Source organism: Triticum aestivum, chromosome 5D (genome assembly GCF_018294505.1).
Source record: "Triticum aestivum cultivar Chinese Spring chromosome 5D, IWGSC CS RefSeq v2.1, whole genome shotgun sequence".
NCBI classification, from domain to species: domain Eukaryota; kingdom Viridiplantae; phylum Streptophyta; class Magnoliopsida; order Poales; family Poaceae; genus Triticum; species Triticum aestivum.
Window position 1 is genome coordinate 503,141,910 of NC_057808.1, and position 22,113 is coordinate 503,164,022.

Consider the following 22,113-nt stretch of genomic DNA (forward strand, 5'->3'; position numbering starts at 1 on the left):
ATCATAACCAAGCTCCACCGTTGTGCCTCCGCATTGTCATGGAAAGACGCCGCCGCTTGGCGAAGAACGGTCAGCCGATCAACGCCGGCAAGGGGCCCGCCGCCCAAGGAGAAGGTGGCCTCGCCAACGAAGGGCAAGTGGATGTCCTCCACGACCTCCCATGGCCTGCTGGACCGACTTGCCGACTTCGGCTACCTACCTCCGCCACCCACGCTCTTCTTCCCCTTGATAGAAAGGCTCTTCAACGTGACCTGCACAAAAATACACCAAAATTTCATAAGTTTTACACAAAGGACAAATGCTTTTGTTCAATGACACACTCTTGGTATATCAACAATCAATTAGAATGCGCTAATATATTTTTGCAAGTAAATCATGTGAAGTACTTCATCTGTAAAGAAATATAAGAACGTTTAGATCACTACTTATATTCTGTTACGGATGGAGTACTAATTTACAGAAACATGTACTTCATTTGGCCGAAATTTTTGAAAGTTTTCTCCGAAATTTCGCCAATTCCACGAAATTTGCGATTCGGGGAGAGGAGCGGAAGACGCGTGCGTCTGGGCGTGCGATTGAACCTACAACTGCCCAATCGAAAACTCGAGCAGCAAGGAAACGAAACCGATAGCATTACAAACCTGGTGAGGCAAACAGCGAGATCTGTTTGTGTGTAACCTAGCCGTGCTCTCGCACTCGGCGTCGATATACCTAGGGATGGCGCCGATCCACGCGGAAGTGCGCGCCCCCATCGATCGGCCGCTCCCGCCGTCCCCTCCGCCTGCGCCACGCGCTCCCGCAGCCCACCAAAAGCACCAGTAGCAGCCAAGCGCCGCCATGGCCGTCCGCAAGCGGCCTGCCGCCGTCCACGCCCGCGCGACGACCACCAAAGGCTGCAAGAGGAGGCGCATCCGGATCGGCAGCACCGAGGACTACGAGTTCGACGACACGCCCTGCCTCGGCAAGGGCAGCTTCGGCACCGTCGTCAGGGTGCGCCACCGCGCCACCGGCAGGACCGTCGCGATCAAGTTCCCCTGCGGCTCCGAGGACCCCGCCGACGCCGCAGCCGAGCTCCGGCGCGAGGCCGGCTTCCTCACGGCCTGCGCCGGGAACCCTTACGTCGTCGGCTCCCACGGCCTCGTCTGCGACCCGGCCACCCCAAGGCTCGGGCTCGCCATGGAGTACGTCGCCGGGCCGAGCCTCCACGCTTTCTTGCGGGAGAGGGCGCCACTCCCGGAGCCCATCGTGTGCGCCTACATGTGGCGGCTGCTCACCGGCGCCGAGAAGATGCACAGGCTCGGCATCGTCCACCGCGACCTCAAGCCATCCAACGTCCTCGTCGGGAAAGGGGGAAAGATCCTCAAGATTTGCGACCTGGGACTCGCCATGTCCCTGCGCACGGCCGACCGGACGCGGTGCAGCGACGCCGGCACGCTGCCGTACATGGCGCCCGAGGTGCTCCTGGGGAAGCCGGACTACGACGCGGGGGCGGACACGTGGTCGCTCGGGTGCGTCATGGCCGAGATACTCACCGGCAGGCCGCTGTTCAAGGGCGACGTGAGAAGGGACGATGCGGTACGTCAGCTCCGCACTATCTTCCGCGTCCTCGGCTCGCCGGACGACAGGACGTGGCCAGAGTTCACGTCGCTGCCGCTCGCCGGCGCGGTGCATAGATCGGTCCAGTTCCGGGAGCAGCAGCGCAGCACGCTGGGAGACCTCTTCCCCGCGGAGATGCTGTCCGAGGACGGCTACCAGGTCCTCAAAGGGCTTCTTGAGTGCAACCCCGGCAAGCGGCTGACGGCGGCCGCCGCGCTCCAGCTCCCGTGGTTCATGCCTGAGATCGACGTCGGCACCAACACGGACGACGCGTTCATCCCGCCGGCAACGCCCAAGGAGGAGAATCTGCTAAGGATCCCACTTGAGATGTGGAAGAATGCGCAACGGCCTGAGTGTGCTTGAAGCAATGGAGCCATGTAGATGCTCGAAGAATACGCACTTGTTTTTGTAACTTCGATCGTATGTATATGTGTATGTCACCATGTCTGGGAGTAGAAGTTGTATCTCTATCTCCCAATGAAACATTCTCTGGTATCCTCTATTAGCATATGCACTCAAATTCCTTTCTTAATTTAGATCATAGGAGGGTTCAAGCCCAACCCACTATATAGCTGAGGATGAACTGAAGAAACCTTGTAGAATTGTAAAAACTTTGGAAAGTGCAAAGAAGATACCGAATCATTTTGAATTTATGTCAAGTTACAGATTACAACGCGTCACTGAGAAATAAACTTCCTTTAAAGAGCATAGCCTGAAGTTCATCCCTCCCCTGTTGCTCCAGGAATTTCTTAAAAAGAATTCTGAATTTCTGATGCATAAGAAGCCACATTTTTCAAAGTGAGGCATCCTTAGAATACTATGTAGTTCTGACGCTTGATAAAATAGTGTAATTCTAATCGGGGCAGCAGGGAAGTATGCACATTTTGGAAAGAATGAACAGAGCCAACTAAAATCTGTGAGCATTAAACCTTCTGAAAAATTGGGTCAAGCGCATGAACAGGGCCTGCATGCACATTTAGCTATACCACTACCAGTAGAAAGACAACAGATGAGCAGTATCATTTAAAGTTGATGAAATGGAAGAAAAGAGTGTGGAGGATAATTTTAATGTCAGAAACTTGAATAAACTTTCAACTGATTCGTCAGTATTGGCTAAGGTTCAGCAGGCCCACTTCTACAAAGGGCTCGGCAACCTATCCTAGCCAATAGTTCGGAAAAAAAAATCTAGCAAGAAAGTAAATTAGTCGCAACCCGCAAGACCATACAGTATGCTAACATGGTGGTTCCAGGTGTAAACTTTTGAATGCATTTTGACAGGTAATGGGAGATCTAATTAACCTGGTGCGAGGCTATGTTCATATCTCTGAAACAAAATATTGCATGTAGCTGAATTATAAAACTACCTAATCTGGTGATCGGTAGGAGGATCCGCACATGAAAATGCATGCATCCAGCCTCGGAGACAACATGCTTATGTCGCTTAACCAAAAATACAAAAAGAGGACTAAGAAGCAGACCCAAGAAAACATGCATAGCACTTTTAGAGGGCCCCATCTGTTTTAGTGATTAAGCCGCTGTCTATTTACATCAAGAGCAATGTGGCTTGGAGATAGAAATAACTAAGCTACTGTGCCCAGATTAGGTAGCTCATACAGTTCAGCTACAGGCACATAAATCATGAGAAATGACACAAGCTACCAAATATTAAGAAATCATGTGAGGTGAGGTGCATCAACGGGCAGATACCAGGTGCACGTCTTTCAACCAACATGAGGTTATTCCCTGACTAATATTCATAGAGCTTGTTGAAGACATGACAAATAAGTAGCACTGTTTTCCCATCGTTACCAGGATACCAGTTCAGACTGCAGAGTTGAGCCTATTAGCCTAGCAAAAGGAGTCATCAGTCATTACCCTTCCATGTAAAGTTTAGCAGAAGGCCTGGAGAGGCAACAGCAAGATACATAACCACAGCAAAATCTAGTAGCAAGAAGCATATAACCAGGCACAGTAACACTGCTATATACCTTGCCAAGTGCTTGGTCTTCTTTGCGCGCAGTCTTCTTGTTTGGTTTTGGCTTGAATGCTTTAGGTTTAGTATTCTCAGCGGGCCTGGAAGTGTTGATGAACTCAATTTCAAACAAAAGAAAATGCATCTTGTCAGCAACCATATCAAGTATCCTCTTTTCTGGTCGTTCTTGTGCCTCGACTTCTTTGCAGTACCTTTCCTTCCATCTAGGTCCTGCAGTTTTACCGAAGTAAGGAAAAAAGAAGGAAGGATAGGTTGGAGTTCTTCACATAATACTAGAAGGTTTACTTAACTTGCAAAATTAAAAAAAGACAAAAGTTGGAGCTTCCCTGAATAAAACTTACGCCAGCGTCAGGCCGTACATGTCACTGAATCTTCAGGGCATCATCCACTAACAGGGCCTTCAGAATCATGAATAGTACAGCAAAGTCATTGCCACCATGTTTTGTCTCGTTTCCTGGAAGAAGAAACAAGCACCATCAACATCCAGTTTCAACACATCTTCACCTGGAAGAAAAAAAAGCACCATCCACATTCAGTAAATCAGTATGCTCCTATTGCCCAGCCCAATTTTCGCTCGAGGAAGAACTCCACATCTTCTGACCTGGTGGTAAATCACTCCATCGATCGATCCATTCACCTCGTCTACATATAACAAGTACCATAGAAGGGACACACAACTGATCTATAAATCACATCTCTTCGCCGGTAATAGCATGGACCATCACCGTCGTCTTACTGCGAGCACACACCTGAGATCTCATTCCTTCCAACTTCTACAGCCTCACATCAGGAACAAACAAATGTGCACCATCAGTAATTCCTATGTTTGAAATTCTGCAAGATTCCATACTACATGGCATCCAATCCAGCTTTTTTCCTTTTCCAATTCCGACTTTCCAGATAGAAATTTGCAAAAAAAAGATGGTACATAAGACCCCACTATACTACACAAATATGCTAAGGGATAAAGATGCCCTCACTATCTATATAGATAGTGCTATTATGGAATAAAATTAGCTAAAAGATATAGCAGAACATGGTAATGCCATAATCCTTTTTAAGGTTACCATAACATAAATTCCCCTATTGTATGAAATGCCCTCTGTTTTTCAGCACCATACCATACAAGCGTCAATTTGCTTCTCCACCAAAAATACCAGGGTATTAGAAATATCTGTTTACGTGGTAGTAATATACAAGTAGGCAGTCAACAGAAATGCCACTAGCCTACTACTCAACTATTCAATTTCGAGATCAGATGCCCTAGAAAAGTATCACCCAGAAGGTCATCCAAAACTACAGGAGACAAATAAACGAAAAAACTGATATATAAACTACTAGTCAACACTCAACAATGGCCTGCCTTCACAACAATTAATATCTTACAAACAAAGCTACTGCAGGAAGAAGAAACATTTCAGCTTATATAGAACTAAAGGAAGCAACCAACAAACCAGATTAACTGCATCCTCAGCAATGGTCAGCACATTGTGGCTAACTGGCCATCAGCAATTCCAGAAGTATTTCCCACAGAAGAAGAGGTCCAAAATTTTCATCCATGCCAAAGTTTGAGACTTCATATCATCTTCATGGCCAAAATGAGAACATTCTTTCATGGAAAGATAGATTGAGGATTGCACTGAAAACTGCAATGGCCATTTCAGAACATAAAGATACAGAGTGTGCAGAAATACTACTCATTGATACCTCAAAGCATCTGTGGGATGCCCTGATCTCACACTCTCTTAATTCCAATATATGTGTCAATATGACACAAGGAAGGACAAGTTCATAGTAGTGTGACGCTTTCTTTTCGACTGAATGACATAATGACCATACCAATTTTCATACAGGTCTTGGTTCATGTAAAACTGAATCTAGCAGGCACTTGTCCTCTGCAAGCGGCTGCATAATCTTCAGCGAGGTAAGGTGCAACTTCCTTGTGGGGGCATATTATTTCAGCATGAAATCATCCTCGTTCATCTTGACAAGTGTAACTGTAAAGTAGCTCAGGTCACGCTTGAGCAATCCATTTTCCTTGGGAAACTTTACAGCCTAGTATCAGGGCCTGAGCCAGCCCTCTAGGCTGTGACCGATATTGCTGGTCGATGAGCAATGTACGCTGGTTCCATGCCCACCTTGGAGATGAGGAACTCAGACCTGAGCTGCAGCGATTCCTTGGACCTCATCAGCATCAATGGAGCTTTAGAAACAGCAATGCCCACCTGAGCATCCTACCATCTGAACGTGCTCTTCAAGTACCAACTTTGGCTGTGATCTTCTCCTCACTGAGGAATGCGACAGCATGCAGAGCGTGCCTGAACATCCGAGAGCAGCTGGGCACACCTATGTTTTTGGCGCATGTCACCATAGCCTGGACTCACTCCGGGTTGGCGGGGAGCAGCCATGGCTGATTAATGCATAGCTTGGCAATAACACAAGCACCTAGCCCGCACCCCCGCAGCAACGTGACATTTGGTTTGATCACACCCTCGAGGTCAGACATGAGAAGGTTGAAGCTCTTCTTGAGGGCCCAGAGGAGGTTGTTGGAGGACCCAAATGCATAAGTGGATGTATGAAAGGTTTAAGTACAGTCAGCTTGAAATGCTTACTTGTTTCAGAAAAAACAGACCATGACAACTACTACCTCTGTACCCAAATATAAAACGTTTTTGCAGTTCAAAACGGCTTATATTTTGGTATGGAAGGGGTACAACCCATCTTCTTGAAAAATAGAAGTTAAAAAAATTCTAGCATGCTTTGGTAGTTACTTCGGGAGTTAAAGAAAGTACTGGAGTTCTTTGCCTTTCCAGATCAAACATTGTTCGAGTCCTTAATTTTACCTTGGCAAAAATCATGCAGACACAGGTATCAAATTTTACTCTGTGTCCCTGAATTTCAATGATATCTTCATCCAGATGAACACCCAAGATGGCGGAAACTAATTCAAGTACAGATTATGTGGCCAGTTGGAAGAAATGTGCCCCAAAAGGTTAGCAGATTATGTGCAGCATTTCAAACAAACAAGAATACTAGGGGGAAGTAATTAAGAACCTGCAGTCTCTGCAGATATTCAGACCATGTATTCAGAGTATGGATGTACATGATACCAACTGTTTGCTGACACTAATCACAATCACACTGACAAAAGCAACAAGTTAAGCACTCAGTTTTAGCCAAACTAAAGAAGAGGTACCTCGGATATAGAAAGCAAGAAAAAAAATTGCTAGTGAACCACCTGGTGGTGCTTGGCACCAAGAATTACCCACAGGACCAGAACACAATAATGAACTAAAAATCTTAAGCTGCCATCCACAATAAACACATGATTTATGGCCATGGTGCAGAGCATAAAAATCCACAACACACAAAAAAAAATAGTGCTTCTTTGTCTCAATTACATCACTAGCAGCAAGTGCTTCTCCATTGTCTCAATAACAATACTAGCATAAAAATGAACAGAGGCGCGTAAGTTTACTTACTTAAACTTAAATGATGCCAACCCTCCTCCATGAGAGTTCGATGTTTAGTCAAGTGAGCATCTCTCTTTAGCAGATAACCTGTATGTGTGAGCCCTGCACATTTCATCCTGCAGCCCAGTAGGTATTTCCAATATGACCAATGGTTCCAAATCGTTGCTTCTGATCTAACTAAAGGAGAACTCATCTGTGTACACTTCCCACGGTTGAATTTTTTCACTAAAGTTTCCACGGTTGAATGAACGCCTCCATCTTTACTTACTTAGTTAAAGCAAAAAAAATGGCCCAAAATAGGAAACGCCAACACCAGGAGGCAACATGCTCTCCAGCTGCTTCCAAAAAGACTACTCCCTCCGTCCGGAAATACTCGTCGGAGGAATGCATGTATCTAGATGTACTTTAGTTCTAGATACATTCATTTTTATGCATTTCTCCGACAAGTATTTTCGGACGGAGGGAGTATTTACCTAAATTTGGGATGGGCATCAGATTGATCCTCCAATTATCCACTATGAATTGCAAAAACATTTATAGAACATTAGGAGTGCATTACTGACATGAAGGAGACCTTGCCTTGGCTAATTATCTCAATACACCAGCAACGAACTTGAAAACTGAAATTTTAATGCATGGCAGAATGGCCTCACCTCACACTTAGTCCCAATACGTGTGTTTAAAAACATGAACGGGGACGAAAAAGTTCATAATTGATCCATGGTTTCTTCTCTGCTGAGTGATGACATTACATATCAGTATTCGGGGATCAAATTATCAGTTTCATAACAATTAACAACAACCGACCCAGCATCTAGCAGACATACAGCAGCAGACAACCAGCAAACAGTTACATCAGAGCCCGTTCTCGGCTTATGTGAATCTGAAATTAGTGGGCTCTTCCCCCTTGCAAGCAGCATCATAGTCTTTTTCCAGGTACGGTGCAGCTTCCTTATGAGGGTGTATGAACTTCTTCTTGAATGTCTTCTCGGACTCCTTGAAAACAGTATAGTAGCTTGGGTCACACTTGAGCAATCCATTTTCCTTGAGAAACTTTACAACGTAGTGTAGTGTCGGGGTCTGATCCGGCCCTCCAAGCTGTACATGAGCATTGCCGGACGATAAGCAATGTATGCCGGTTCCAACCCCAGCTCGGAGATGAGGAACTCGGATCTGCGCTGCAGAGATTCCTTAGCCCTCGTCAGCACCGCTGGAGCCTTAGAAACAGCAATGGCCACCTCAGCATCCGTCCACCTGAACGTGTTCCTCAAGTACTCCACTCTGGCTGGACATCCCAGCAAGATCTCCTCCTTGCCGACAGATGAAACAGCAAGCAGCGCGTGCCTGAACATCACAGAGCCACGGGGCACACCTATGTCTTGAGCGCATGTCACCATCGCCTGGACAAGCTCCGGGTTGGTGGTGATCATCCTGGGCCTTGAGATGCACAGCTTGGCAATGTCGCAATCACCTAACCCGCACTCGCGCAGCAACGCGACATTGGGCTTGACCACCCTCTCGAGGCTGTGCGAGATGAGATCGCAGAACTTGATGGCCCGGAGGAGGTTCTCGAAGGAGCGGAAGAGGCGCAGGTGGTACTCGAGCTTGGAGACGGTGTCTTTTCTGCGGAATCTGTGGGCGGCGAGCGAGGCGAGGCGTGCGATTTCGGAACGCGATAGGCCGAGGCCAGAGAGCCCGGCGACGATGGGCGCCAGGGTTCTGTCCCACGCTGGCGCGGAGGAGCTGCGGGTCCCTGGCGACGACCGCGGCGACATCGGCGCCGGAGAGGAAGGCGAGTACGGCGTCGGGATTGGCGGGGGACTTGAGGCGGGAGAGCTTGGGGGAGGCCTTGGCGGCCTGTGCCCGCGTGAGGCCGCAGGTGGAGAAGAGGTAGTTCTCCACAGCGGATCCGGTGCTTGGGGAAATGGCGACCGAGAGGAGGCGGTGGAGAGGGGATGCGGGAGAGGCGGCTGGAGAAGAAGAGAGGAGATGGGCGAGGATGGAGCTTCGCAGCCGGAGCATGGCGCCGCGGCGATACTGTGGTGGTGCCAGCGGCGAGGGGATGGGGAACCACGGACGGCTGGTGCGAGGGCCAGAGGATTTGCGTGGTATGGTCTGGTCTTGTTCGACCTTGATGCTCACAAGGTGACCCTACACGCCAGTATCTCTGATAATGGGCTGGGCTGGTCTGGACTGACACAGTGCAATGATTTTATTTTTTTTGGTTCTCCTATAAAATATATGCCCACAATAATAACAACATACACTATCTTTGTACCAAAATATACGACGTTTTTACACTGCAAAAAGAATTGCCCATGCCCGCAATAATAACATTCTATCTCTGTATCAAAATATAAGACATTTCTGCAGTGCCAAAAAACGTCTTATATTTTGATACGAAGGGAGTACAAAACTAATTTGAGTATGGCAATTTAAAATATTACTTCTTTGATTTTGAACTTAAAAATATTACTATCATGATTTCTTATGGATCCACATGCATGCTATGTTAAAGCTGATGGTACTTGGTTACCCTGCACATTATTTAGATAAACATGTATTATATTTTTATATACTGATTCATTCATAAAATGGAAGGAACATGATTTGTCTTCCTTAGGCCCTGTACAATGCAAGGTGCTTGGGATAGGTGCTTAGAGAAATAAACCAGTTTTTTTTTAAGCACCGGTGCTTATTTGTGGAGGGTAGACGCTTAATTAAGCGTCTGTCCTATAGAAATAAGCACCGGTGCTTAAGAAGAACTCGATTTATTTTACTAAGCATCTCCCTAAGCACCATCCATTATACAAGGCCTTAGTGTCGACACTGATATATATCAAGGCACATGTACTGATTCATTTTCTTTTATGTTCTTTTTTCTGCAGGAAGGTGTCAGAGAGGTAAAAACAAATGAAGAAGATTTGATGTGGGACAAAAACATCAGAACAAAAACGGAAACAAAACTGGTGGGGATCTCGTGATTGTAGTTGAGTCTGGTTGGTTTTTGACCCGCAAAAAAAAAGAATGATGGATTTTTTTTCTAGTTTTCTTTTGTGTTTTTTATTCTTTTCACACGGGAAGGTGCGAGGGAGGTACAAACAAGGACCCCGATAACCACCGAGCGTTCGGTCTGGGGGCATCCCACACCGAACCTTTTGTTCGGTAAATCAACTCCCTCCCGACGAACGTTCTCTGTTCGGTCGAAAGAGCCCTCCCTCCCGAACGATCTCCTCCCTCCCCTCCAGCGGACCAGCCCAAAAGGACTAGCCCAGCCCGTGAACACAATTGCCTTCAAGAATATAAAAAATATAATATTATAGGCCCAAAAACAGTTTTTTTCCAATAAATAGAGAAAACACAAAAGACCTAAAAATGCACTGGATCAAGAAAAAGACTCACTGGAAAAAATCTAGGGACAAAGTTGCCATGGTCTAATAAACAAAACTACCATATAATCATGAAAAAAGGTATAATACAGAAATTTACGTGATATGCCAGTATAGATAATTTTGCCATGGTAATAAAACAAAATTTGCCATGGCATTAAGACTAAATTTGCCATTGCAATAAAAAACGTTAAAATTGACATGGTGTACAGAGGGTGATTACAATCTGTGAACCAAGCCTCAACCAAGCCTGAAACAACTTTCAAAATTTCACATACAATCGAGAAACTGTTGAACCAAGCCTCGCCAACTTTATTTTATTATACAAATTTCCTGTGATTTTCTTAAATTTGTCGTCTCACTGTAAAAAAATTCTTAAATTTTCCTGGAAGATGGCAAATATAGTTATCGAATCATGGCAAATTTAGTTCTTGGTTTATGGAAAATTCATCGCTTTCTTGCCCTGGCAACTTTCGATTTTGGATCATGGCGCAAATTTACCGTTTTCTACCATGGAAACTAATCTTATACTTTTTTCCATGTAAACATCAAAATTTTAGTTGATTGATCATGGCAAAATTTAGTTTACGCATCATAGCAAACTTGTTTCCTAGAAGATGGCAAACATAGTTATCGAATCATGGCAAATTTAGTTCTCGGAACATGGCAAATTCATTGCTTTCTTGCCATGGCAACTTTTGATTTTTAAAATTGTTGCGGTAATTCTTTAAATTCTCCAAAACAACACAAAATGATTTGGCTAATTTTCGTACATCCCCATGGCAATTTTTAACATTTTATTGCCATGGCAAGTTTTACTATTTATTTGCTATGGCAAATTTACCTTTTATTAACATGGCAAATTTACCTAAATCCCCATGGTAATATTTAACTTTTATTACCATGGCAATTTTTTCTTTTTATTTGACTTTTATTAACAATGGCAAATTTACTTAAATCCCTATGGCAAATTGAACTTTTATTACCATGGAAAGTTTTAATATTTATTTGCCATGGCTAATTGACCCTTATTACAAGGCAAATTTACCTAAATCCCCATGGCAATATTTAACTTTTATTACCATGGCAAGTTTTAATATTTATTTGCCATGGCTAATTGACCCTTATTAACAAGGCGAATTTAACTAAATCCCCATGGCAATATTTAACTTTTATTGCCATGGCAATTTTTACTTTTTATTTGCCATAGCTAATTTACCCTTATTAACATTGTAAATTTACCTAAATTCCCATGGCAATTTTTTACTTTTATTGCCATGGTTAATTGGAGTGTGAATAAAACTCCAAACTTGCCATGGCAAAACATTTTAAATTTGCCATGGTAAAACGTCTTAATTTGCCATGGCAAAATAAGAATTAGTTTCACAGGTGCATTGTCTTATTGGGAGAGCCCTAACCTATACTATGGAAAATTGGTTGAATTAAAGGCCCGGTTCGCAATAGCTACTATTCACACCGTCACCTGTGATTTTTGTTTCTAGATATGCACTTCGAATTTTGATCTGAAATTTTACACCATGGTAGTTATGCATCATACTTACATCCTCACAATATTTCAAACCCGTCAAGATAAAAATTTGTACTACATGAAACGGGTGCAAATTCCATGACACTCTACTTCTGTAATGCATTGCACAACAAACACTCGACGCAAAAAATCCTGGTCCACTTGCAAACCAACCAGCACCAGTCCACCACCATATATGCACACATGCTTATTGTACGGTCAACGAGCCTCATCACTATTTACAACCTACATCATGCACAACCTTCGATCAGCTCCAACTCCAGCCGATCAAATCACAAGGATCAAAGTGAGATTAGCAGCGGTGATGATCACTGGATCGATCGGAGGTGTAGTTCATATAAAAAGTTCAGATGAACTTCCAGCAGATTGATCACGAAGCATTTTCAGTGCGAAGGTTGAAGAATTGGTCACCTCTGTGTGTGTATGCTGCATGAGCATGACCCCGGCCGCTGAAACTTTCAGCTAGCCATGGTATCTTCTCCAAGCGTCTTCCGGAGCTCTCTGAGGCTGCGAGCGATGTCGTGGATCACCGCCTCGCCGTCCCTCCCGTTCCTCAGCGAGTTCACGCTGTGCTCCAGGAAGCTCCGATCCGCTTCCAGCGCCTGCAGCCGCCGGCTGAGCTCCCCGATCTCCTCCTCCAACGCGGCCGTGTCGTCGCCCTCGCCGCCGCCGTCGTCTCCTCGGTGGCCGTGGCCGTGAGTGGAGCCCTTGCTCGTCGTCTCGATGGACTGAAGATGCTGCCATTTCGTGAAGTTGTCGCCGTTCCTCACGCGCTTGCCGACCACCGAAGCTTCCGTCGTGTCCTCCTCCTTGCCGCCGCCGCCCTCTTCTTCTTGTTCGACGTCGGTGGGCTCCGGTTCTTGGACGCTCCCGCTGCTGTTGTTCGAGAGCCGGTGGAGCCTGTCCGTCAGCCCCCTCAGCTGCTTCCAGGCGCGCGCGTTCTCGTCGTCCTCGGAGCCGCCGCCGGAGAATTCCTCTCCGGCCGCTCCGGGCACGCCGCCGGTTTCGCCTTCTCTCTGGCACGGAAGGAGCCGCATATGGTCGCGGATCTCTCCGACGATCTCGTGGTCCCTGAGCCTGGCCTTGTATCCCTCGACCTCGGCCTCGAGCTCCCGCACGACGCCGGCCAGCCGCTCGGCGTCATCCCGGTCGTACGCGCTCTGCTCCTCCATGACCCTGCGGTACTGCGCGGCCTCCGTCCGCATGGCCGCCTTCTCCTCCTGCAGCCTGGTGATCATGGCCATGGCCTGGCTGGTCGCCACCGCCGACGCGCTCCGCTCCTCCTCCAGCTCCTTCCAGAGGAGCGCCATGGACCTGCGGTCCAGCTCCACCCGCCGCTTCAGCTCATCAACCGTGCCGCACTCTTCAGCCTCACCTTCAGCGCCGGCCACGCTGCCGTCGGAGACGCCCGAGTAGTTCCGCTGCAGGGAGAGCGCCCTGGTGATGTTGCGCAGCACGGCCTGCTCGTGCTGCTGCTCCTGCACGCTCGGGCTGTCGGGCGCCCGGAAAGAAGACGAAGTGGAGAGCTGCGAGAGCAGCAGCTTCAGGTGCTGGTGGACTCTCAAGGAATCCTGCCGTGTGGTGGCTCTGTCGGAAAATTCAGGGTCCGGCTCATCCGCTGCAGCTTCGGTTTCAGATGGTTCGCCATCATCAGCGTCGTGCCACACATCTTCTTCTGGGTTATGATCTACAGGAAAAAAAGATAGCATTGTCAGAAATTCAGATTGGCAGGACAAAATTTAACAGATGGTATGGTTGTCAATGGTAATGCTGCACACACCTCCTGTATCTGTATGGGGTTCTTCATCTTTTGTTGAAACATCACTTGTCTGAATGTTGTCTGGATCTTCAGAGTGTAATTTGCCACTCTGAACTTGCATCAGCTCGGATTGAAGAACGCCATTTGCAACCTTCGTATGAGGTTCTTCATCTTTTGTGGGAAGATCAGTTGACTGAATGTCGGCCTCGATGCTGCCCGGCTCCCTTGAATCTTCAGCAGCGTGTGTTCTGTCCGGGACGCCACTCTGAACTTGCGTCAAAGTAAGCTGCTCCTTCAACCGATCGATGGCAGCGGCGTCCTCCGGCGATCTTCTTCTCAGCTCGGACTCGGAGTCGGAGGCCCTCAGCTCACTGTACCCGGCGCGATCGATCTCGTCGTCGACGGCAAGCCGATCTCGCAAAACGTCCCCAATGCCCATGCCACCGTCATGGCAGAACGCCCGGGAAGACGACGCTTCGGCCCTGTGGGAGCTGCAGAGGAGGTCGCGGTAGGAGGATCCCGGGCGCGCCCCGCCGAGGACGGCGTCGAGCCGCGCGCACGCCGGGCAGGGCGGCGGGAGGTTGCAGAGGCGCGCGAACGCCGTGGCCAGGCGGGACAGCAGGCCCTCCAGCAGCATCAGCAGGATCAGCACCCATTCCAGGACCGCCGAGGATAGCAGGGCCGAGAACTGCCGGTGAGATCCCCAGGCCGTACTACTAGTAGTAGCCATTGATCTTCACCTGGGAATGGGATGGAAGGACCGAGCTGTCACTGAGCGTAGAAGCTGCTTCTTGCCTGGGGAAATGGCGAGTTGCAGATCATGGTGATTGACTGAATCTCAGATTCTCAGTAGAGAATTTGAGCAAATTTCTTCACGGAGAAGGGCTAAGATGGACCAGGAGATGTGCAAATTGGGCCGATGATCGAAGAAGGCGAGAGGAGATGCATACATACATACCTTCATCTCATGTGTCGAAGTGATCGTCGATGAAATCTTAGGTGGACTTAGCAAATTTCCTTCCTCACGGAGGAGGCTCAGATCTCCTCCAGACCCACGTTCGTGGCCCCTGGATGGAGCTGGAGCACTGCTCGCCAACTACCAAGAAACCGTCCAATAAACAAAGAAAGAAAATTGAAGGCTGAGAGAGATTTCTACGCGTATCAATAATTCCAGTCAGTCAAAGGGACAGCGAGAGGGATATGAACTCTGTCATGGCAAGGTTGGAAATGTACACCAGATTAGACGAAATAAACAACAAGATAAAGAAGAAGAGGCGACAGGTGAATGCTCATGATCTTTTCTTTTGGAAATAAAGATAACAGGGTGGTGGCTTTCTCAATTACTAGTTGCCAATTTAAATATGTCATTGTGTCCCATCTAAACCTTTTTCCTCTCTAATTTTCTTATCATTTCTGACACCGGGTCAGGAAATGGAGCTTGGAAAAGTCAGTTTTATCTGCTAATAATTGAGATCCTTCACGTTGGAGTAATAATGCTCCATTCTGTTCTAATGAATAAATGAATGAGAAAGTAAATGTGAATGGTCCTTCTCTGACTTTTAATATGGCGTTCAAATTTACTACCCCCTCCGTCCCATAATATAAGAGCATTGACAGTCAATGCTCTTATATTATGGGACTGAGGGAGTACTAAATTTAGTGTAAAAAATGCTCTTATATTATTATTATGGGATGGAGGGGGTATTATTTCCCAGGGGTGACCATGTCATGGAGATGCTTATGCTTTCATGTTTATAGATGTAAAGCTGGGCCATCCATTATCATGGTGGCCACGTCTGGAACCCACAGATACTCCGAGCAAATTTGCAAACTTCAAACCATGACAATAATACAAACATGAGCACAACACCAGACAAGATGGGGTCATGGAACATGGGACAAATCAGCAAACCACCCAGGCAAGCAAACATCCAGCGGGGCAATGCAATAAGTTCAGCTCTCAAATTGTTCGTCGAGGGCATCAAACGACCGAGTGACTGACATCCACCTTACATGAATCAACTTAACCGCGAAACACAACGACAGCGGAGACAACGTTGAGTTAGGGTTTGTACAGCGACATTCGAGCTTGTCTGGCTGCTCCATGGTCCTCCTTCTCACAGGGCCTTCAGCTCACGGGTTTCACAGCTCTGGCTTTGGCGCCTACGCCGCTCTTCGGCGAGCACTGCGCTTTCTTGGCGTCTTTAGGGTTCCCCATGCTGTGACGATGCGCCCTGTGAGATGCAGCGCTGGTGTTTGCCGCCTCCGGGGTCGCCAGTGAGCCGTCGCCGGTGCTCTTTCTCCTTGTAAACTTTGGTGACTTGGCACGGGTTGGAGGCACCTTCACAGAACAAAACCACAAATGTAAATCCGTGACTGAGCATAGTATAAAGTTAGTCCATCGGGTGTGTTATATTTCTTGCCAGTAGTCAGTAAACTAAAAAAATTATGGGAAATTAGTTAAATGTTCTGCTTGTCATAAAACAATGCATCAACATCTACTCTCTATAACACAAATGGAAAGCCTTATAGATGTAACTTTATGAAGCAAATTACACCTATGATATCTATCAATGCCTTATAGATACACCTATGATATCACTCCATGGGTTGCTTTTGTATTAGGGGCAACATGTGTTGTTCAGTGAAAAAACAGCACATTAACTAATTAAGGTTTATGCCTCATTTTGGTGACATATACAGAATTATCCTGGAAAGCACCATCCATTAAATGTAGATAGTGATTTATGAAACATGTATAAGCAACTGCAAGTATAATTTTTATGAGGAAATACAAGATATCCGAATTACCTTCTTAAGCTCAACCTTTGGAGGGGGCCCTTCTTGGTAGAAGTTTGGCATGGGTTTTGCTCTGATGACCAAGGACTTCCTTAGTTGTTTTAAAGCCGCTTCTTGCTCATCCTACAGGAAGCATGAACATCAGAAATGTTAGTAACAATATTAACAACAAAAGGTTCAAGGATATCTTAGTCAAAAAATTGGCAGTAGCAAGCTGTTATGAATCTAGGGCTCGAATTCAGAAGAGTCTAACCTAGGCTTGAACACTATGTTATTCAATAAGCTTGATAGACATACACTGCTATGGCCAAATGGGAATGTACAAATAAACCTCCAATGTATAGGAGATGCAAATCCTCACACAACTACATTTTCATCATAGGGATTATAGTTCTATATCAATTCCAATTCTATTTCTGACATAAACATATGCAATCAAGCATCTAATCGCCTAGTAATGCTGGAAAATCCGTTTGTTTAAGTGTAGTACAGAACAAAGGATACCCGTGTTAAATCAAGACATTTTTCCTTTACCAGGGTGAAACAGAGCACAAATAACTCAAATGTTCCATCATACGAAATAAAAGTACATTCTTACCTTTTTCCTTGTTTCAGCCTCATTCTTCTCAGCTTCCAAAGCTTTGTGCTTCTCTTCTAATTTCGTGTAGAACTGAAGAATTAGTAATACTGTGAGTATCAGATTTTAAAAAAAATCGCTACTGGCTGTTAATGGTTATGATCATCTTGTCTTGGCACAATGCAATCAGATTGCATACACACCTCTTTCCTCTTGTCAGCACGGTCGTCACATACAAATGTAGGAGCAAAGGCAACGGTTGTCTTAGTTCTGCCAGCTCGTGCTGAAGCTGTGGTTCTTTGTGCAACTCAGGAAATACATAATCAATTGTTTCAAACTGCTACGAGGAGAGAAACATCATGTTGGCAATGTTTTCAGTTCACAAAACAATCTCAACTGAGAAGATACAGCTTGTGGGTTCATAGCACAAATTGTAAGATCTTCCAGAAAACGTACAGCCTTGAGCCTTGGTATGCAAAAGTTGAAAGAACATCTTCCAAAAAATAAAATTACAGGCACATAATGATAGAACAGTGTAGAGTGTAGACCGTAAATTAGAAAAGGATACGAAGAAGTCACTGAACAGGAGTCGTCATCTTGAGGTTGAAATGTAAGGCCAGATTGCGACATCTTCTTCGGTGTCACCAGAGTACTCTGCGGTAATACCCAGATTAGTTCTGTCAATAGAACAAACTCTCTACAAAAAGCTTACAGGATGACATTTTCAGCCAAACATCAGTCAGGAACAAAGAAAAGACACATGTCATCGATTAATATGCGTGCATATGTTCAGGTTCATAACAGAAATTTAAGATGTTCCACGACAAAAGAAAGACAAATAAACTTCAACAAACAAAGGAGCTCTTCAATCAGAAGATATTACATTCTTCCAAGCATCACCAACTCATATGATCTGGGGTATGTTTGGATTGTGACCAAAGTGTACAATACAATTTTTTTTTGTTATGTCCAAAATATTGGTCTTTGTTTGGGTGAGGGCCAACTTTTTGGCAACTCTAGTTCATTTTTCTAGCCAATGATGGCCAATGCATGCGCAAGCAAAACCTCAACCGATAAGTTGGCTAGCCAATCTTGCTTCTGTATGATCTAGTTAGCTAACGTTCCATAGCAATGAATGCATGAACGTTAGGGCCAAAAATCAAATTAAAAACTGTGTCTAATAAAATCAAGACTAGAGGCACATGATATTAGGGGCATCATGATACAGTGTAATAGAGCATAAAGAAATCTCCTACATACCTTCTTTATCATGCTTGCTGGAGAGGCACTGCTTCCTTGCCCAGATTTTTCTCCATTACTGGATGGATGAGCCACAGCACCATTTCCTCCACCAGAAGCCCTTCTTTGAGTTGAAAGTGCGAATGGTTGAGGAACAGTACGCTTGGACTTCTCTGATCCAGACATACTAGCCTTTGTTGGTGACTTAGGCAGAGCAGACATTTCTTGATCGATCAACTTCAGTGAATCTTGGTTTATGAGCTTGTCTTCCCCTGTTTCTCCGTCTATGGCCGGTTCTACAGAAGTTACTTGGCCCTCTGGAGAACTATCATGATCACTACCGCTAACAACTTCCTCGCAATCACGAGTATTGCCATCTGGTGGGCATATAACAACACCATCTGATTCTTCATCTGTAGAGATTTCCGCAGCCTCTTTCACCATTGGACTGCAGAAAATAAAGAATATAAGTACAGCTCTGCAGCTGGAGCTTTCTAGGAATTGTAATGAGAGAGAATAAATGGATAAACATTGGGGGATTCAACTACCTTCTATAAATAAAAAAAGTGCAACCTCATAAACTATTCGGTGCAAATATCGTGCAAGCAACTCAACACATATAGAAATACTCTAATACTCTCCAATTAATGAACTAATAGTCAGGTGCATTTAGTGCATTCAGGCAAATGATAGGCTTCTAACCTGAGCATTATGATAGCCAATCCCCCATAATGACTCATAATGCCGACATATATATGTGACAACTGACAATGAAGTATAAAGTATAAACATAAGAGCACTTCTGTAAATTTGGACACATCTTAGGTATGTAACTACATAAAGATACTCAATGCCACTTCTCATAACTCTTCGAATTGAACATCTGAATCGAATTGCTCTAGAAAAAAAAAAGCATGCCAGTTTATGTCTTAATGTTCTCAAAAAAAGGAAAAGACCTGTGACAACAAAAATATGTGGCCAAGCATCTAATAAGAAACAAGATACATATCCATTTTTCCCTTGACAACGCACGGAAGTTCTAGCTGATGACCAAGAACTGTTGACAAAGATCTCCAGATCTCAACTGCATATCGACCGGCCACACAATATGTAAAAAAGGATCCTAAAAAGTCAACTTGCACGATCCTAACAGCCAAGGCCACCTAAAACACTATCTCAAAATCTTCACATGGAAAAGCTGGTGACCAAAAATAGTTGCAATTAAAAAAATTCCTGTAAGATGTGCCAAGACATACAACTAAAATTTGCCGGTGGAAGTTGAGGAGCGCACATCCACCAGAAATTTCTCATGCACCCTAGAATGATTCAAGCTTGCTAGAGCAAGATGGAATATCCATCTCGTCCAAACTTATGCCTCTGGAAGGGAAAAAAAGGAAACAAGAAGTTCTCAAAGCTAAAAAAGGATGAGCTGGACTCCTAAAAAAACTTGAGTTTGGCAACCTAAGTTCAGTGTAAGACATTTGAGTGAAGGCTGTGTTGAATCTATCTCCTCCAATACGAAACCCTAGGTCGCCAATCTAGAGTTCCCAGACCAAGAAAAAGAATCCCCTAAAAATCACCAAAAACACGCATGAATCGCGCACAGCTAAAACAGATCTAGCAGCACGCCGAACGACGAGCTCCAGCTCCGACATTGCTCGGGAACGGCGCCCATATAATCCCCTCCTGAAAAACAAAAACGCAGCAAACAGAATGCAAACGGTACTGGTACTACTGTAAGAATGGCATTACATGTTCTCCGCCCCTTTGGTGCTGAGATCCCACCGGCGCCGGGCCGCCGCGGACGCGTCGCCGCCCCCCTCGCCGCTCGCCGCCATGGGCACAGGGGTGGCCGGGACGAGGTCGGCCCGCTCCGCTCCGCTGCTGCTGGACTCCGGCCCGACCGGCCTGGTGGTCTCCCCTGCCTCCGCCACCGTGGGTCGCCTTCCCCCTCTTGAGCGGAGCGGCTCCACCAACCCCGCTAGCTAGCTAGCTCGCCGCGGTGCCGAGAGGGAGCGGGGGAGTGTGGGATCGAGTGTGTGCGCCTGGCTGTGTGGCTCCCCCCGTGCTCGAGGGGTTGGGTCTTGGGTGGGTGGGTGGGTGCTTCGTTCGAGCTCGGTGCGCGGGGGCGGTGCTGCTGTGGGCTGTGGGGTGGAGTGCTCACGTGTAAGTGGAGGTGACTTGGCTTGGACTTTTGGACCTTTCCGTAGAGAACCGTGCAGTGCTGGCTGCCTGGCTGGCGATGGTGTCGCAGGGATCATCATACGGTTCACGCCAACTGGACGGTACAGCTGTGCAGATACATGAACATTGAGATGTGTGTCAAGAGGAGGGGGGAGGGGGCTTGGCTCGGGCGATCGTTAATCATCGGACGGTTGGTACCATGACCTATACTTCGGGGGTTAACCTGTGGCTACACGAGTAACGTTGACGCCTCTTTAGCTTAGGTCGACGACTGCCCCGCCATGACGCAGTGGTGATCGATGGCCAAATAAATTTGGTGGTTGGGGAGTGGGAAGATGCAGAGTGGAAGGTGACATGACGATAACGGTGGAGATGGTCAGATGCATAAGAGCCGAAGGTATGTAGAGCGGCGAAGAAGGTGAAAAGGCGGGGTATCAACAAGTATCTAAGCAACCGTTCATGGCTTTTCGACCAATATGGAACCGTTTTATTTGAATTTTGGAGCCGAGAAACAAGCGTAAGTTGGTGGCCGCCACGGATTCGATCCTTGCGGGCGGCAATTAACAATATCGGTCAATTTCGCGAGATCAAACGTGTGTCTCACACCGTGCTTCCTCTCAAATTAAAAAAGCAGCAGGGGATCCTTCCTTTCTCTGCTGGTCTAGTTAGTGGCTAGAGCCCATAGGATAACAGGTCGCACTCTCAACATAGTACGAGATGTATGTGCGTGTATGTAAACATCTATGGTTGTATTGTGTCTTTTTTTATAAAGAGAGCTCCGTCTCCAATTTCCATATAAAAGAAACCACAATGTCTTGCGAGACTGCAAAGTAGGAACTAGTAAACATGGCTAAAGCTACTATGAGAGAAGGAGCCATCCCTCCCTCCCTCCCTCCCAACAGCTCACGCGGACAGGCTTTGCCCCGGCACAGGCGGCAGGGGATGCTAACCTTTTTGGAGACAAACGAGATTGAAACATACAGCCAAGTATCAATAACACACAAGGAAGGATGCAATACCATGTACCAAACAAAAAGCATAGAACAGGAAAGAGCAAGCTATCTTAGAGAGAAGCAACTTCATCTTCATATTCAGCTTCATCAGGGAGGAAATCAAGGAGCAACAAGTCTTGACACTCTCGTTCTCCAACCATGCACTGCTATGAAGATCTCCCTCGCAACCTACTCAACATGCCTTATGCCCGGTGTCATTCGCCTTATTTTTTCTTGGTTTTTCTGCAACAGATTCCAATCATGTAACCACTTAATAATCAAATTAACTGGAACGCAAGGATCAGTGACCCTGCTATTATCAAAACAGCCTTCTTTCTAAGTTTCCACAAAGTCCAGAAAATAGCAGAAATTCCTACTGTCATGAGATCCCTGTCATTTTTCTCAAATTTTCTGATCCAAACCCCAAATAGATTTTGTTATTGTCAGAATGTCATGCATAGCAAATGAGCATTTCATAACCATCCACAACATCCTGGCAACAGAACAGTGGAAAAAGAGATGATTAATATCTTCTTCCCTCCCACAGAAGGAGCACTTACTAT

At 46.0% G+C, this 22,113-nt stretch overlaps 3 protein-coding genes across 5 annotated transcripts; 1 reads left to right on the forward strand and 2 right to left on the reverse strand.

Moving 5' to 3' along the window:
• Positions 1-637: 637 nt before the first annotated feature.
• LOC123125785 (putative cyclin-dependent kinase F-2) lies at positions 638-2,284 on the forward strand. The gene has a single exon (XM_044546242.1). It carries the CDS (start codon positions 838-840, stop codon positions 1,957-1,959), a length of 1,122 nt encoding a protein of 373 aa, XP_044402177.1. The 5' UTR covers positions 638-837; the 3' UTR covers positions 1,960-2,284.
• Positions 2,285-11,937: 9,653 nt separating this feature from the next.
• LOC123123236 (myosin-binding protein 2) lies at positions 11,938-15,062 on the reverse strand. 3 transcript variants are annotated; one of them, XM_044543710.1, is made up of 4 exons: positions 14,718-15,062; positions 13,781-14,554; positions 12,412-13,687; positions 11,938-12,225 (listed from the first exon to the last, which is right to left on the reverse strand). In XM_044543710.1, the coding sequence occupies exons 2-3, from the start codon at positions 14,487-14,489 to the stop codon at positions 12,459-12,461; spliced, it is 1,938 nt and encodes a 645-aa protein (XP_044399645.1). In that variant the 5' UTR covers positions 14,490-14,554; positions 14,718-15,062; the 3' UTR covers positions 11,938-12,225; positions 12,412-12,458. The 3 variants fall into 3 exon arrangements, with proteins under 3 accessions (XP_044399645.1, XP_044399644.1, XP_044399642.1); XM_044543709.1 differs by having other exon boundaries at positions 11,938-13,687; positions 13,781-14,499; XM_044543707.1 differs by having other exon boundaries at positions 11,938-13,687.
• A 586-nt stretch (positions 15,063-15,648) lies between these two features.
• LOC123123237 (protein WVD2-like 3) lies at positions 15,649-20,457 on the reverse strand. The gene is made up of 7 exons (XM_044543711.1): positions 20,127-20,457; positions 18,396-18,822; positions 17,704-17,789; positions 17,339-17,432; positions 17,157-17,228; positions 16,571-16,681; positions 15,649-16,100 (listed from the first exon to the last, which is right to left on the reverse strand). The coding sequence occupies exons 1-7, from the start codon at positions 20,210-20,212 to the stop codon at positions 15,888-15,890; spliced, it is 1,089 nt and encodes a 362-aa protein (XP_044399646.1). The 5' UTR covers positions 20,213-20,457; the 3' UTR covers positions 15,649-15,887.
• Between the last annotated feature and the right edge of the window lie 1,656 nt (positions 20,458-22,113).

Bases quoted from the DNA above. Each gene is read 5' to 3' on its own strand.
- LOC123125785 (XM_044546242.1), top strand. From the start codon at position 838: ATGGCCGTCCGCAAGCGGCCTGCCGCCGTCCACGCCCGCGCGACGACC.
- LOC123123236 (XM_044543709.1), bottom strand. From the start codon at position 14,489: ATGGCTACTACTAGTAGTACGGCCTGGGGATCTCACCGGCAGTTCTCG. The intron at 13,688-13,780 runs GTGTGTGCAGCA...TTTTTCCTGTAG, and splicing joins ACCCCATACAGATACAGGAG to ATCATAACCCAGAAGAAGAT.
- LOC123123237 (XM_044543711.1), bottom strand. From the start codon at position 20,212: ATGGCGGCGAGCGGCGAGGGGGGCGGCGACGCGTCCGCGGCGGCCCGG. The intron at 17,790-18,395 runs GTATGTAGGAGA...GTATTACCGCAG, and splicing joins CAGCAAGCATGATAAAGAAG to AGTACTCTGGTGACACCGAA. The intron at 17,229-17,338 runs GTGTGTATGCAA...CTAATTCTTCAG, and splicing joins GTGCTGACAAGAGGAAAGAG to TTCTACACGAAATTAGAAGA.